General features: G+C 41.4%; 1 protein-coding gene across 2 annotated transcripts in view; it reads left to right on the top strand.

The window, feature by feature from the left end:
- LOC106565798 (cadherin-4-like) overlaps positions 1–14,158 on the top strand; it is a 381,738-nt gene that overhangs the window by 333,976 nt on the left and 33,604 nt on the right. For both annotated transcript variants that reach the window (XM_014133344.3, XM_014133343.3), the window contains exon 7: positions 10,514–10,658. In XM_014133344.3, coding sequence (XP_013988819.3) covers positions 10,514–10,658 — 145 coding nt within the window. The remainder of the gene's footprint in view (positions 1–10,513; positions 10,659–14,158) is intronic.

The following is a 14,158-nucleotide window of genomic DNA, read 5'->3' as shown; positions in this document are numbered from 1 at the left end:
TGTAGTTTTGTTTTTCTCCACATACAGCTGTAGGGAGAGAGCAGCTGGGAGCCAGTCAGGAGAAGTGTGTGTGCGCGCGTGTGTGTGCATTTGTGTGTTTTGATGAAGATGTTGACGGGTGTGCCTGGGGGGAATTGGACAGACCCCATCAGTGGTTGCTGTGGCGGCGCTGGTGGTTGGCGATGCGTTTTTCAGGCCCGCCCTCCAGCATGCTAATGATGGCCCAAAATCACACATTAGCAGTCCACACACACTGCTTACACACTCCTCACACACTCCTCCAGGCTCTCAGATCAAATGTCCATTGGCTCCGCCATACCCCATCCCCCTTACCCCACACACCACGCAGAGTCCACAGCTGAGGAAACAGATTGGGCTGTTTTTTTTGTTGGTGTTTCTCTCTTTGTTTGTTTGTTGTGCTCTGGCCTAGTGAAACTCATCGTCTGGGGGAATATTAAGTGGCTGAAGCAACAGCGTTTGGACGTGTTTATACGGTGTTTGTGTGCCTGTGTGTGCGTGTGTGCGTGTGTGCGTGTGTGCGCGCGTGTGTGTGTGTGTGTGTGTGTGTGCGTGTGTGCGCGCGCGTGTGTGTGTGTGTGTGTGTGTGTGTGTGTGTGTGTGTGGTGTGTGTGTGTGTGTGTGTGGTGTGTGTGTGTGTGTGTGTTTGTATTTATGTGCTTATGTGTGTGTGAGAGCAGAAGTCAGTCAATGTGAAATCCGTCAGTGTGTGTTTCCACAACATGCAGAACAGACACAAAGCAAGATGAATCATTTTTCCAAGAAGGCAGGTGTCGATGCTGTAGCTTGAGGCTCCTCTTTGCCATTCAGCCCTCTGGCGCATTCTAAAGAACATTGCCTCTTTCTGTGAATAGTAAAGATATTATGTTTCTCAATGTTGTACTTGCTGTAATAAAAGGGTCCACTGCCCACATGACTGTGAAGGTGTATGAGAAAGACAACCTCCAACACAAGTCTCTCCATCTCGATCTGAGTTTTCATGGCTTTATTTTTTTAAAGAGCTATTGGGAGAGAATGATGTGTCTAGAGCTGTGAGACATCATTAGTCAACATGGATATTCAGTCACTCCTTCCTCTCACATGTTGACTAGACCGGGCATATGCGTGTGTCCTCGTGCGGCATTGCACGCAGGTTGATTTTGTCCATCCACACCAGATGAGATCAGGACACGCATGTTGAAATATCAAAACAAAGTCCGAACCATCTTTATTAATTTGGGGACAGGTCGAAATGCATGAAACAATCACGGCCATTTAGCTAGCTTGCTGTTGCTAGCTAATTTGTCCTGGGATATAAACATTGGGTTGTTATTTTACCTGAAATGTACAAGGTCCTCTACTCCAACAATTAATTCACATATAAAAGGGTAAATTTAGTTTGTAGTAATTTCTCCTCCTTCAGTCTTCTTCTGACTATATATGATGGTTGGCAACCAACTTTAAGGTGCATTGCCACCACCAACTGGACTTGAGTGTGGACCTCATTTAATCTTTCAGTCACCCATGTTGGTATATGCTCCTAAAAACCAATGAGGAGACGGGAGAGGCGGGACTTGCAGCGCATCGAGCATCAAAAATAGAAACAAGTTATATTTTAGCGCCTGGCTACGCAGACGCTAGTTGATTGAATACCATGTATGTGTAAATATATTTTGCAACGTGCGCGAGCGGTGTGGTCAGCATGTTAGGGTCTCCCACTGTTTCTCTTTGTGTATCTGTCTCTACTGGAATTACACGAGACATGCTCCTTCTATCTCTCTTTTCATCCCCCTCCGCCCCCTCACATTCTCTCTCTCTCGTTTTCTCACAATGTGAAACACAACAAACTTTTGTGGAATTGCTTATCTCAGTAACAAGACACTATGTCCAATCAGTGGTGTGGCACAAACCTACCAGGATTGTCGTTTTCCCTGGGAGAACAAAAGCCAGACAACTCATGAGTTGTGTTGAATAGAATAGTCTAGGTGTTATCTGGGGCTCTCCCTGTATCAAATCAAATTTTATTGGTCACATACACAGATGTTAATGCGAGTGTAGCGAAATGCTTGTGCTTCTAGTTCCGACCGTGCAGTAATATCAAACAAGTAATCTAACAATTTCACACAAGTGTAAAGGAATGAATAAGAATATGTACATATAAATATATGGATGAGGGATGGCAGTGCGGCATAGGCAAAATGCAGTAGATGATATAGAGTACGGTATATACATATTAGATGAGTAATATAGGATATGTAAACATTATACACTGCTCAAAAAAATAAAGGGAACACTAAAATAACACATCCTAGATCTGAATTAATGAAATAATCTTATTAAATACTTTTTTCTTTACATAGTTGAATGTGCTGACAACAAAATCACACAAAAGTAATCAATGGAAATCCAATTTATCAACCCATGGAGGTCTGGATTTGGAGTCACACTCAAAATTAAAGTGGAAAACCACACTACAGGCTGATCCAACTTTGATGTAATGTCCTTAAAACAAGTCAAAATGAGGCTCAGTAGTGTGTGTGACCTCCACGTGCCTGTATGACCTCCCTACAACGCCTGGGCATGCTCCTGATGAGGTGGCGGATGGTCTCCTGAGGGATCTCCTCCCAGACCTGGACTAAAGCATCCGCCAACTCCTGGACAGTCTGTGGTGCAACGTGGCGTTGGTGGATGGAGCGAGACATGATGTCCCAGATGTGCTCAATTGGATTCAGGTCTGTGGAACGGGCGGGCCAGTCCATAGCATCAATGCCTTCCTCTTGCAGGAACTGCTGACACACTCCAGCCACATGAGGTCTAGCATTGTCTTGCATTAGGAGGAACCCAGGGCCAACCGCACCAGCATATGGTCTCACAAGGGGTCTGAGGATCTCATCTCGGTACCTAATGGCAGTCAGGCTACCTCTGGCGAGCACATGGAGGGCTGTGCGGCCCCCCAAAGAAATGCCACCCCACACCATGACTGACCCACCGCCAAACCGGTCATGCTAGAGGATGTTGCAGGCAGCAGAACGTTCTCCACTGCGTCTCCAGACTCTGTCACTGTCACATGTGCTCAGTGTGAACCTGCTTTCATCTGTGAAGAGCACAGGGCGCCAGTGGCGAATTTGCCAATCTTGGTGTTCTCTGGCAAATGCCAAACGTCCTGCACGATGTTGGGCTGTAAGCACAAGCCCCACCTGTGGACGTCGGGCCCTCATACCACCCTCATGGAGTCTGTTTCTGACCATTTGAGCAGACACATGCACATTTGTGGCCTGCTGGAGGTCATTTTGCAGGGCTCTGGCAGTGCTCCTCCTGCTCCTCCTTGCACAAAGGCGGAGGTAGCAGTCCTGCTGCTGGGTTGTTGCCCTCCTACGGCCTCCTCCACGTCTCCTGATGTACTGGCCTGTCTCCTGGTAGCGCCTCCATGCTCTGGACACTACGCTGACAGACACAGCAAACCTTCTTGCCACAGCTCACATTGATGTGCCATCCTTGATGAGCTGCACTACTTGAGCCACTTGTGTGGGTTGTAGACTCCGTCTCATGCTACCACTAGAGTGAAAGCACCGCCAGCATTCAAAAGTGACCAAAACATCAGCCAGGAAGCATAGGAACTGAGAAGTGGTCTGTGGTCACCACCTGCAGAACCACTCCTTTATTGGGGGTGTCTTGCTAATGGCCTATAATTTCCACCTGTTGTCTGCTGACATAATCTAATGTTTTGCTTTCGTTGTAAAGCCTTTTTGAAATCGGACAGTGTGGTTAGATTAACGAGAGTCTTGTCTTTAAAATGGTGTAAAATAGTCATATGTTTGAGAAATTGAAGTAATAGCATTTCTAAGGTATTTGAATAACGCGCCACAGGATTCCACTGGCTGTTACGTAGGTGGGACGATTTCGTCCCACCGACCGTAGAGAGGTTAACCTCTTGACGGTCGCCTAGGATAGGGGGCGCCACAGCGCATTTTGAAAAAAATGCGTGCCCATTTTAAACGGCCTACTACTCAAACTCAGAAGCTAGGATATGCATATAATTATTACTTGTGGATAGAAAACACCCTAACGTTTTTTAAACTGTTTGAATGGTGTCTGTGAGTATAACAGAACTCATATGGCAGTCAAAACCCCGAGACAGATCGAAACAGGAAGTGGAATTCTGAATTGCGGACTCAACTTCATCACGTTGCCTATTAATCACACCGTTATGGTTCATTGAGCACTTCCTATTGCTTCCACTAGATGTCCCCAGTCTTTACAAAGTGATTTGAGTCTCCTACTGTGAAAACTGACAGAATGACACGCTGTGGAACGTGGTCACACGGAGAGGGCCATCACCATTATGACGCCGGCGCCCCTGGCTACCCTCCCCTTTCGAAACGTTTATAAAGACAATGCAATCGTCCCCCTTGAATCTTATTGGAGCTCTGGTTGAAAAAGGCCGTAAAGATTTATGTTATACAACGTTTGACATGTTTGAACGAACCTAAATAAGAAAAAAATGCATTTTGTTGAAAGAATAGTCCCGCGGCCACGGAGCTTTTGGTGCAGCCTTCAGAACGCGCTAACAACAACAAGCTAATGGAACATAAAGGATGAACTTTTTCGCACGAAAATACATTTGTTGTGGACCTGGGAATCCTGGAAGTGCCTAAGGATGAAGATAATCAAAGGTAAGGGATTATTGACAATAGTATACAAGACTAGATTTGATATGTGATTGTTCCAAGATGGCGCTGACCTGTATTGCTAGCCTATTTTCTGAGTATCGCATCCCCTTTTATCGCAAAGTGTGATTACCCAGTAAAGTTATTTTTAAATCTGTCACTACAGGTGCTTTCAAGAGATATTCATCTATAAATCTTAGAATGACAATATTACATTTTAAAAATGTTTTCGAATAGTAATTTAGTAAATTGTAGCGCTGTTTCATCGGATGCATTTGAGGGAAAATAGTTAGTCAACGTTACGCACCGATGTAAAATGCTGTTTTTATATATAAATATGAACTTTATCGAACAAAAGAATGCATGTACTGTGTAACATGATGTCCTAGGTGTGTCATCTGATGAAGATTGTCAAAGGTTAGTGCTGCATTTAGCTGTTTTTTGGTTATTTGTGATGCATGTGGTTGGTCGGAAAATGGCTATGTGGCTACTTTTACGATATACTCCTCTAACATAATCTAATGTTTTGCTTTTGCTGTAAAGCCTTTTTGAAATTGGACAACGTGGTTCGATTCAGGAGAGGTGTATCTATAAAACGATATAATTTGAAAAGGCCGCACACACAGCACAGCTTTTTACATTAGCATGTGACTAGCATGTGACTAGCATTCCCACCGAACACTGCCCGTGAATTTACTAAATTACTCACGATAAACGTTCACAAAAAGCATAACAATTATTTTAAGAATTATAGATACAGAACTTCTCTATGCACTCGATATGTCCGATTTTAAAATAGCTTTTCGGTGAAAGCACATTTTGCAATATTCTCAGTAGATAGCCCGGCATCACAGGGCTAGCTATTTAGACACCCAGCAAGTTTAGCACTCACCAAAGTCAGATTTACTATAAGAAAAATGTTATTACCTTTGCTGTCTTCGTCAGAATGCACTCCACTTCAATAACAAATGTTGGTTTGGTCCAAAATAATCCATCGTTATATCCAAATAGCGGCGTTTTGTTTGTGCGTACAAGACACTATCCGAAAGGGTAAATAAGGGTGACGAGCATGGCGCAATTCGTGACAAAAAAATTCTAAATATTCCATTACCGTACTTCGAAGCATGTCAACCGCTGTTTAAAATAAATTTTTATGCAATTTTTCTCATAAAAAAGCGATAATATTCCGACCGGGAATCTGCGTTTAGGTAAACAGACAAAAGAAAATAAAGCATGGGGTCGACTCGGGCACGCGCCAAAGCCCATAGTACTCTGATCGGCCACTTGCCAAACGCGATAAAGTGTTTCAGCCAGAGGCTGCCTCGATATCGTTCAGCTTTTTCCCGGGCTCTGAGAGCATATGGGAGCCGTAGGAAGTGTCACGTTATAGCAAAGATCCTCAGTCTTCAATAAAAAGAGCCAAGATGAAACACAACTTGTCAGACAGGCCACTTCCTGCATGGAATCTTCTCAGGTTTTGGCCTGCCATATGAGTTCTGTTATACTCACAGACACCATTCAAACAGTTTTATAAACTTTAGGGTGTTTTCTATCCAAGGCCAATAATTATATGCATATTCTAGTTACTGGGCAGGAGTAGTAACCAGATTAAATCGGGTACGTTTTTTATCCGGCCGTGTCAATACTGCCCCCTAGCCCTAACAGGTTAAACAGCTTGGAAAATTCCAGAAAATTACGTCATGGTTTTAGAAGCTTCTGATAGGCTAATTGACATCATTTGAGTCAATTGGAGGTGTACCTGTGGATGTATTTCAAGGCCTACCTTCAAACTCAGTGCCTCTTTGCTTGACATCATGGGAAAATCAAAAGAAATCAGCCAACACCTCAGAAAAAAAATTGTAGACCTCCACATGTCTGGTTCATCCTTGGGAGCAATTTCCAAACTCCTGACTGTACCACGTTCATCTGTACAAACAATAGTACGCAAGTTTAAACACCATGGGACCTCGCAGCCATCATACCGCTCAGGAAGGAGACGCGTTCTGTCTCCTAGAGATGAATGTACTTTGGTGCAAAAGGTGCAAATCAACATCTCAAGTCATCAGTCAGGAAGTTAAAGCTTGGTCGCAAATGGGTCTTCCAAATGGACAATGACCCCAAGAATACTTCCAAAGTTGTGACAAAAAGGCTTAAGGACAACAAAGTCAAGGTATTGGAGTGTCCATCACAAAGCCCTGACCTCAATCCCAAAGAAAATTTGTGGGCAGAACTGAAAAAGCTTGTGCGCGCAAGGAGGCCTTCAAACCTGTGTCAGGGGTGTGTGTACCGGTGGCGAAGTCAGGTGCAGGAGAGCAGAGAGTTGTGAACAGGCGCACACTTTATTCAGACTGGAGTGAACAAACAGACGGACGCAAACTGCTTCAAAACCTCCAGCAAAAAAGGCAAAGTGCAAAGCGCAAAAAAACACTCACCAAAGCTAATGTACCAAATAAACATACAACGTGCACAAACACAGAACATGGAAACATAGCCTGGCGCGTCACAATAACCACATAACAACAAACAATTTCACACAAAGACATGGAGGTGAACAGAGGAATAAATACATGCAGTGTGATTAGGGAATGAAAACCAGGTGTGCGGGGAACAAGACAAAACAAATGGAACAATGAAAAATGGAGCGGCGATGGCTAGAAAGCTGAACGCCGCCCGAACGCCGCCCGAACAAGGAGAGGGGCCGACTTCGGCGGAAGTTGTGACAACCTGACTCAGTTACTCCAGCTCTGTCAGGAGGAATGGGCCAAAATTCACCCAACTTATTGTGGGAAGCTTGTGGAAGGCTACCCGAAACGTTTGACCCAAGTTAAACAATTTAACCTCTGGGCTAGGGGGCAGTATTTTCTATCGAAGCTACAGTGTCTGTGGGGTGACGTTGCACTTCCTGAGGCTTCCATTGGCTGTCTAAAGCCTTCAGAAAGAGGTTTGAGCCTTCTCCTGTCACTGGGCAGATAATAGGAGCTCAGTTACTGAGTGGTCTGCCTGGCAACAAAGGGATTGGATATGCGCGGTCACGCGAGCACGCCGTTCCTTCTTTTTCTTCTTGAATGAATATGCTATTGTCGGTTGGAATATTATCGCAATTTTACGTTAAAAATACCATAAAGATTGATTTTAAACAGCGTTTGACATGCTTCTAAGTACGGTAATGGAACATTTTGACTTTTCGTCTCTCGTTCCGCGCTCGCGCGTAATGCTTTTGGATAAGTGATCTGTACGCACGAACAAAACTGAGGTATTTGTACATAAATATGGATTATTTTGAACAAAAACAACATTTCTTGTGGAAGTAGCAGTCCTGGGAGTGAATTCTGATTAAGATCAGCAAAGGTAAGAGAATATTTCTAATACTAATTCTGAGTTTAGGTTGCTACTATTTCATAGTTGATGTCTGAATAGCTCACCGTGATGGCTGAGCTATGTACTCAGATTATTGAAAAATGTGCTTTCTCCGTAAAGCTATTTTAAAATCTGACACAGCGGTTGCATCCAGGGGTAGTCTATCTATAATTCTTTAAAGAATTGTTATATATTTTGTCAACGTTTATGATGAGTATTTTTGTAAATTGATGTGCACATTCACCGAACGTTTTGGTGCGAATACATTTTCTGAATATCACGCGCCAATGTAAAATGCTGTTTTTGGATATAAATATGAACTTGATTGAACAAAACATACATGTATTGTGTAACATAATGTCCTAGGAGTGTCATCTGATGAAGATCGTCAAAGGTTAGTGCATAATTTAGCTGTGTTTTGGGTTTTATTGACACATGTCCTTGCTTGGAAAATGGCTGTGTGATTATTTTTGTCTATGTACTCTCTGAACATAATCTAATGTTTTGCTTTAGCTGTAAAGCCTTTTTGAAATCAGACAATGTGGTTACATCAAGGAGAAGTGTATCTTTAAAATGGTGTAAAATAGTTGTATGTTTGAGAAAGTTGAATTATGACATTTTGTTGTTTTTGAATTTTCCGCCCTGATATTTCACTGGCTGTGGCTCTGACGCTAGTGTCCCACATAGCCCATTGAAGTTAAAGGCAATGCTACCAAATACTAATTGAGTGTATGTAAACGTCTGACCCACTGGGTATTTGATGAAAGAAATAAAATATGAAATAAATAATTCTCTCTACTATTATTCTGACATTTCACAGTCTTAAAATAAAGTGTTGATCCTATCTGTCCTAAGACAGGGAATTTTAACAAGGATTAAATTCAGGAATTCCATTTGAAAGGAAACAAGCAAACATTAATATCAGGTGTGGCCAATTAGTGGGCACGGCCAACACACCTGAAGACACTTAACAAGACAGAGGATAGAGAGAGTTTTTTTCATGCTCAGAATGGAATGTATATGTTTATAGGATCGGTGTCCCCCCGCGGGACGGTTGAGCTAACGTGCGCTAATGTGATTAGCATGAGGTTGTAAGTAACAAGAGAATTTCCCAGGACATAAGCATATTTGATATGGGCAGAAAGCTTAAATTCTTGTTAATCTAACTGCACTGTCAAAATTACAGTAAATATTACAGTAAAAGAATACCATGCTATTGTTTGAGGAGAGTGCACAGTTATGAACTTGAAAATGTATTAATAAACCAATTAGGCACATTTGTGCAGACTTGATATGACATTTTGAACAGAAATGCAATGGTTCATTGGATCAGTGCAAAACTCTGCACATACACTTCTTCCATCTAGTGGCCAAAATATAAATTGCGCCTAAACTGGAATAATACATTATGCCCTTTCTCTTGCATTTCAAATATGATGACAAAATGTAATAATAATAAAAATGCATGTTTTTTCTATGTATTATCTTTTACCAGATCTAATGTGTTATATTCTCCTACATTCATTTCACATTTGCACAAACTTCAAAGTGTTTCCTTTCAAATGGTATCAAGAATATGCATATCCTTGCTTCAGGTCCTGAGCTACAGGCAGTTAGATTTGGGTATGTCATTTTAGGTGAAAATTGAAAAAAAGGGTACGATCCTTCAGAGGTTCTTTGAACATTAGTAATGTTTTCTTGTGGTTTTATGGAAAGTGTTCTGAATGTTTTGAGAACAGGACTTTAAATAGGACCATGAAGAAACCTGCAAAAAACGTTATGCTGAAGTATTGAAATTCCCCCTGAAGAATCATTCCCAAAACGTTGTCGGTAGGTTGTATGCAAAATAACCATAGGACAACCACTCTCTCACCAAGCTCTAAGAAACATATGGTTCTCAGAACATTATACGCTAGCTGGGCTGTGTTTGGACACAACATGTTAGAATCTCTTTTTCTTATTGGCAATTATCATCACAGGCACTCCAACGGGCTCTCTCTGTCGTGCCAAATAAAAGACTGGAATTATTGCTTCAATTGTGGAGTTCCAATAAACATACCTCTCACAACCAACAGTCAGAATCAAGGTTGTTTTGAAACTAAGCTGTGCATGGCCGGATTTCAATGGTCGGCGTTAGTGGATTTTCCTGGACACTAGTATGCAATTACATTAGACACACTTGTGGAAGAGATCTGAAATGACAGGATTAATTGCAGTTACAGGATTAATTGCTGTTATGTTTGTCAATATGTCTCTTTTGATGTTTCATGTCAATCAGTACTGCATTATTAGCCTCAAAGTTACCATTGCAGTTACAGGATGAAGTCCAGCCTGTACATACAATGTGTCCTGTTATGTTTATGTCAATGTCTCCATTGATGCTTTATGTCTATCAGTGCTTCTTTAGTTATCGTCAAAGTTACTGTTGCATTTACAGGATTTATACAATGCTAATATGTTTGTTTTGTTTTTGTTTTGTTGTTTGTTTGCAGCTGCGGGCCCATGCTGTGGACATGAATGGGAACAAGGTGGAAAGCCCCATAGACCTATACATCTACGTCATCGACATGAATGACAACCGGCCAGAGTTCCAGAACCAGGTCTACAATGGCTCTGTGGCTGAAGGCTCAAAGCCAGGTACGTAAACTAGGACAGTAAATAGTGTATTTTTTCTTCAAGTATTTCAAGTATATGAATGGAGGCATGATGATTCTAAAGGTAGAAAGAAGACCATGTCATGGTTGGAAGAACACTTGTTTTACCAGTCAGAGATGAAGGCCAGATGTTTATCTACATTGTGTTCAGACACCAGATGTTTATCTACATTGTGTTCAGACACCAGATGTTTATCTACATTGTGTTCAGACACCAGATGTTTATCTACATTGTGTTCAGACACCAGATGTTTATCTACATTGTGTTCAGACAATCTTCTACTGCCAAGTTTAATGTCAGGAGAATTTATAAACAACACAGGTGAGAGACCGAGAGAGAGAAAGAAAGAGTACACACACACGCAACACACACATTGCAATAGTCTCTCCTCAGTGGAGCGTGGGTCTAATTAGCGAGGAGAACCAAACGTATTAAAGATGTCTGTATTTTCAACTGACTGCTACTTTCTTGTAAAAACAAAGACAGAGTATGTTGGGGTTACAACACTGTCAATTTGTATAAAAAAATGTAGGTCACAACTAATTAGCTTATTATTATGAAAGTGTCTCTCTCGCTCTCTCTTTATTATATATATATATATATATATATATATATATATATATATACACATATTCTTCATTTCTATTGTAAAAGACCAAGTCCATAATATGTCAAGAACAGCTCAAATAAGCAAAGATAAACAACATTACTTTTAGACATGAAGGTCACTCAATCCAGAAAATGTCAAGAACTTTGAAAGTTTCTTCAAGTGCAGTCGCAAAACCATCAAGCGCTATGATGAAACTCGCTCTCATGAGGACCGCCACAGGAAAGGAAGACCCAGAGTTACCTCTGCTGTAGAGGATACATTCATTAGAGTTAACTGCACCTCAGATTGTAGCCCAAATAAATGCTTCACAATGTTCAAGTAACAGACACATCTCAACATCAACTGTTCAGCGGAGACTGCGTGAATCAGGCATTCATGGTCGAATTGCTGCAAAGAAACCACTACTAAAGGACACCAATAAGAAGAAGAGACTTGCTTGGGCCAAGAAACATGAGTAATGGACATTAGACTGGTGGAAATCTGTCCTTTGTTCTGATGAGTCCAAATTTTAGATGTTTGGTTCGACCCGCCGTGTCTTTGTGAGACGCAGAGTAAGTGAACGGATGATCTCCGCATGGAGGAGAAGGTGTGATGGTGTTGGGCTGCTTTGCTGGTGACACTGTCTGTGATTTATTTAGAATTCAAGACACACTTAACCAGCATGACTACCACAGCATTCTACAGCAATACGCCATCCAATCTGGTTTGCGCTTAGTGAGACATTTGTTTTTCAACAGGACAATGACCTAAAACACACCTCCAGGTTGTGTAAGGGTTATTTGACCAAGAACGAGAGTTATGGAGTTATGCATCAGAGGACCTGGCCTCCACAATCACCTGACCTCAACCCAATTGAGATGGTTTGGGATGAGTTGGACCGCAGAGTGATGGGAAAGCAGCCAACGAGTGCTCAGCATATGTGGGAACTCCCTCAAGACTTTTGGAAAAGTATTCCAGATGAAGCTGGTTGAGAGAATGCTAAAAGTGTGCAAAGCTGTCAAGGCAAAGGGTGTCTATTTTGAAGAATCTCACATATAAAATATATTTTTCTTTGCTTAACACTTCTTTGGTTACTAAATGATTCCATATGTGTTATTTCATAGTTGATGTCTTCGCTATTATTCTACAATGTAAAAAAAATAGTACAAATAAATATATATATGAATGAGTAGGTGGGTCCAAACTTTTGACTGGTACTGTATTACGTCTGTTTTGTAGAATACAAACACAATGTCCCTGTCACGAACGTTTGTAGGAGGAGACCAAGGCACAGCGTGTGTATCGTTCCACATCTTTATTATATAGTGAAACTTAGCCAAACAAACAATAATCTATAAACAAACCGTGACGACAGAGGTGCAACATGCACTAACTCAAAATAATCTCCCACAAACACAGGTGGGGAAAAACAACTACTTAAATATGATCCCCAATTAGAGACAACGATGACCAGCTGCCTCTAATTGGGAATCATACAAAAACCCCAACATAGAAAAAAGAAACTAGAACACAACATAGAAAAAAGAAACTAGATAACCCCCCCAGTCACGCCCTGACCTACTCTACCATAGAAAATAAGAGCACTCTATGGTCAGGACATGACAGTCCCTCTATTGTATGCTGGAGTTAACACTGACAAGTATTTTTACATAGACCAGAGAGCTTTTCTCTCTCCCTTTATCTATTTCCTTCTTGCATGCAAGGATTCGTTTTAAGTTAGAGATTCATGCCGCTGAGTTATGGTTGCCTAATTGGCTAAATAAGAAAATTAGATTTGGGACGTTTTTCATAACTGGTGTATGTTCTGTGGGATGGTTATACTTTTCTGGAACATTTAAAACATAAAGAAGTTCAGCACTATTTTATCCAACTAATCACTTAAACTTTAAGCTGCTCTCTTTAGGCTGGTAATGAGAATGGTCCTTCCGTAAGTCTTTTGGTTCCATCAGACAGAATGTTTTTCTAACTGCTTAGAGCAAAGGGGATGGGATGTGTTCAGCTCTAAAAGAGACATGTCTATAAGACTAGAAGACTCTAATATCAAAATGCCTCTGAAGCATTACAGCTGATCCTCCATCTACTATGGCTGCGATATAAAACCATTAAAAGAGCCAGATCTGCGGGGAGTTTCCCTTATCGCTGTCGCCAGATGCAACATTGTGTGTCAAATCAATCCATCAGTGAAACTGGGTTTAAATGGCAAGCTTGCCACCACAGACGTACACCCATCGGGAGACACAGATGCAAGCATGTCATTGGATTTGATCAGTCTTACATGTAAGTAATCAGGCAATTACACTACATAATTAGTAATCCAATTAGAACTAATCCAATTGTGATTTAGACAGGGGAAAATGATCAGTGGTGTGTATTCGGTGTGTATTCATTCATGTGTCATCACCAGGGTGTTCTACGAGTTTGCTGGGCACTTACCGCATGAGCTCTACAAGTTATTGGATGGTTATTGTAAATTGATAAGTTACACTGACATTGGTGAACCCTTGTCTATGGGGGGAAAAAACTCAACACCACCACCACTTTCTCCTCATGCATAGGAGATCAGAAACATTTGGTGGAAAAACACCAAAATGCTATAGTCGGTGATGAAAAAAGATTTCTCAATCTTGTTGAAACTTGAGACACTCTGAAATGAGCAGAGGTGTAAAGTATTTAAGTAAAAATACTTGAAAGTACTACTTAAGTAGTTTTTTTGGGGTATCTGTACTTTACTTTACTATTGATATTTTTGACTACTTTTACTTCACTACATTCCTAAAGAAAATGATGTACTTTTTGCTCCATACATTTCACCTGCCACCCAAAAGTACTCATTACATTTTGGCAGGACAGGAAAATTGTGTAATTCATACAC

The sequence above is a fragment of the Salmo salar genome, chromosome 12 (assembly GCF_965601325.2).
Source record: "Salmo salar chromosome 12, fSalSal1, whole genome shotgun sequence".
NCBI classification, from domain to species: domain Eukaryota; kingdom Metazoa; phylum Chordata; class Actinopteri; order Salmoniformes; family Salmonidae; genus Salmo; species Salmo salar.
The sequence above is the reverse complement of the archived record's forward strand: the minus strand, read 5'-3'. Positions and strand labels throughout refer to the sequence as shown.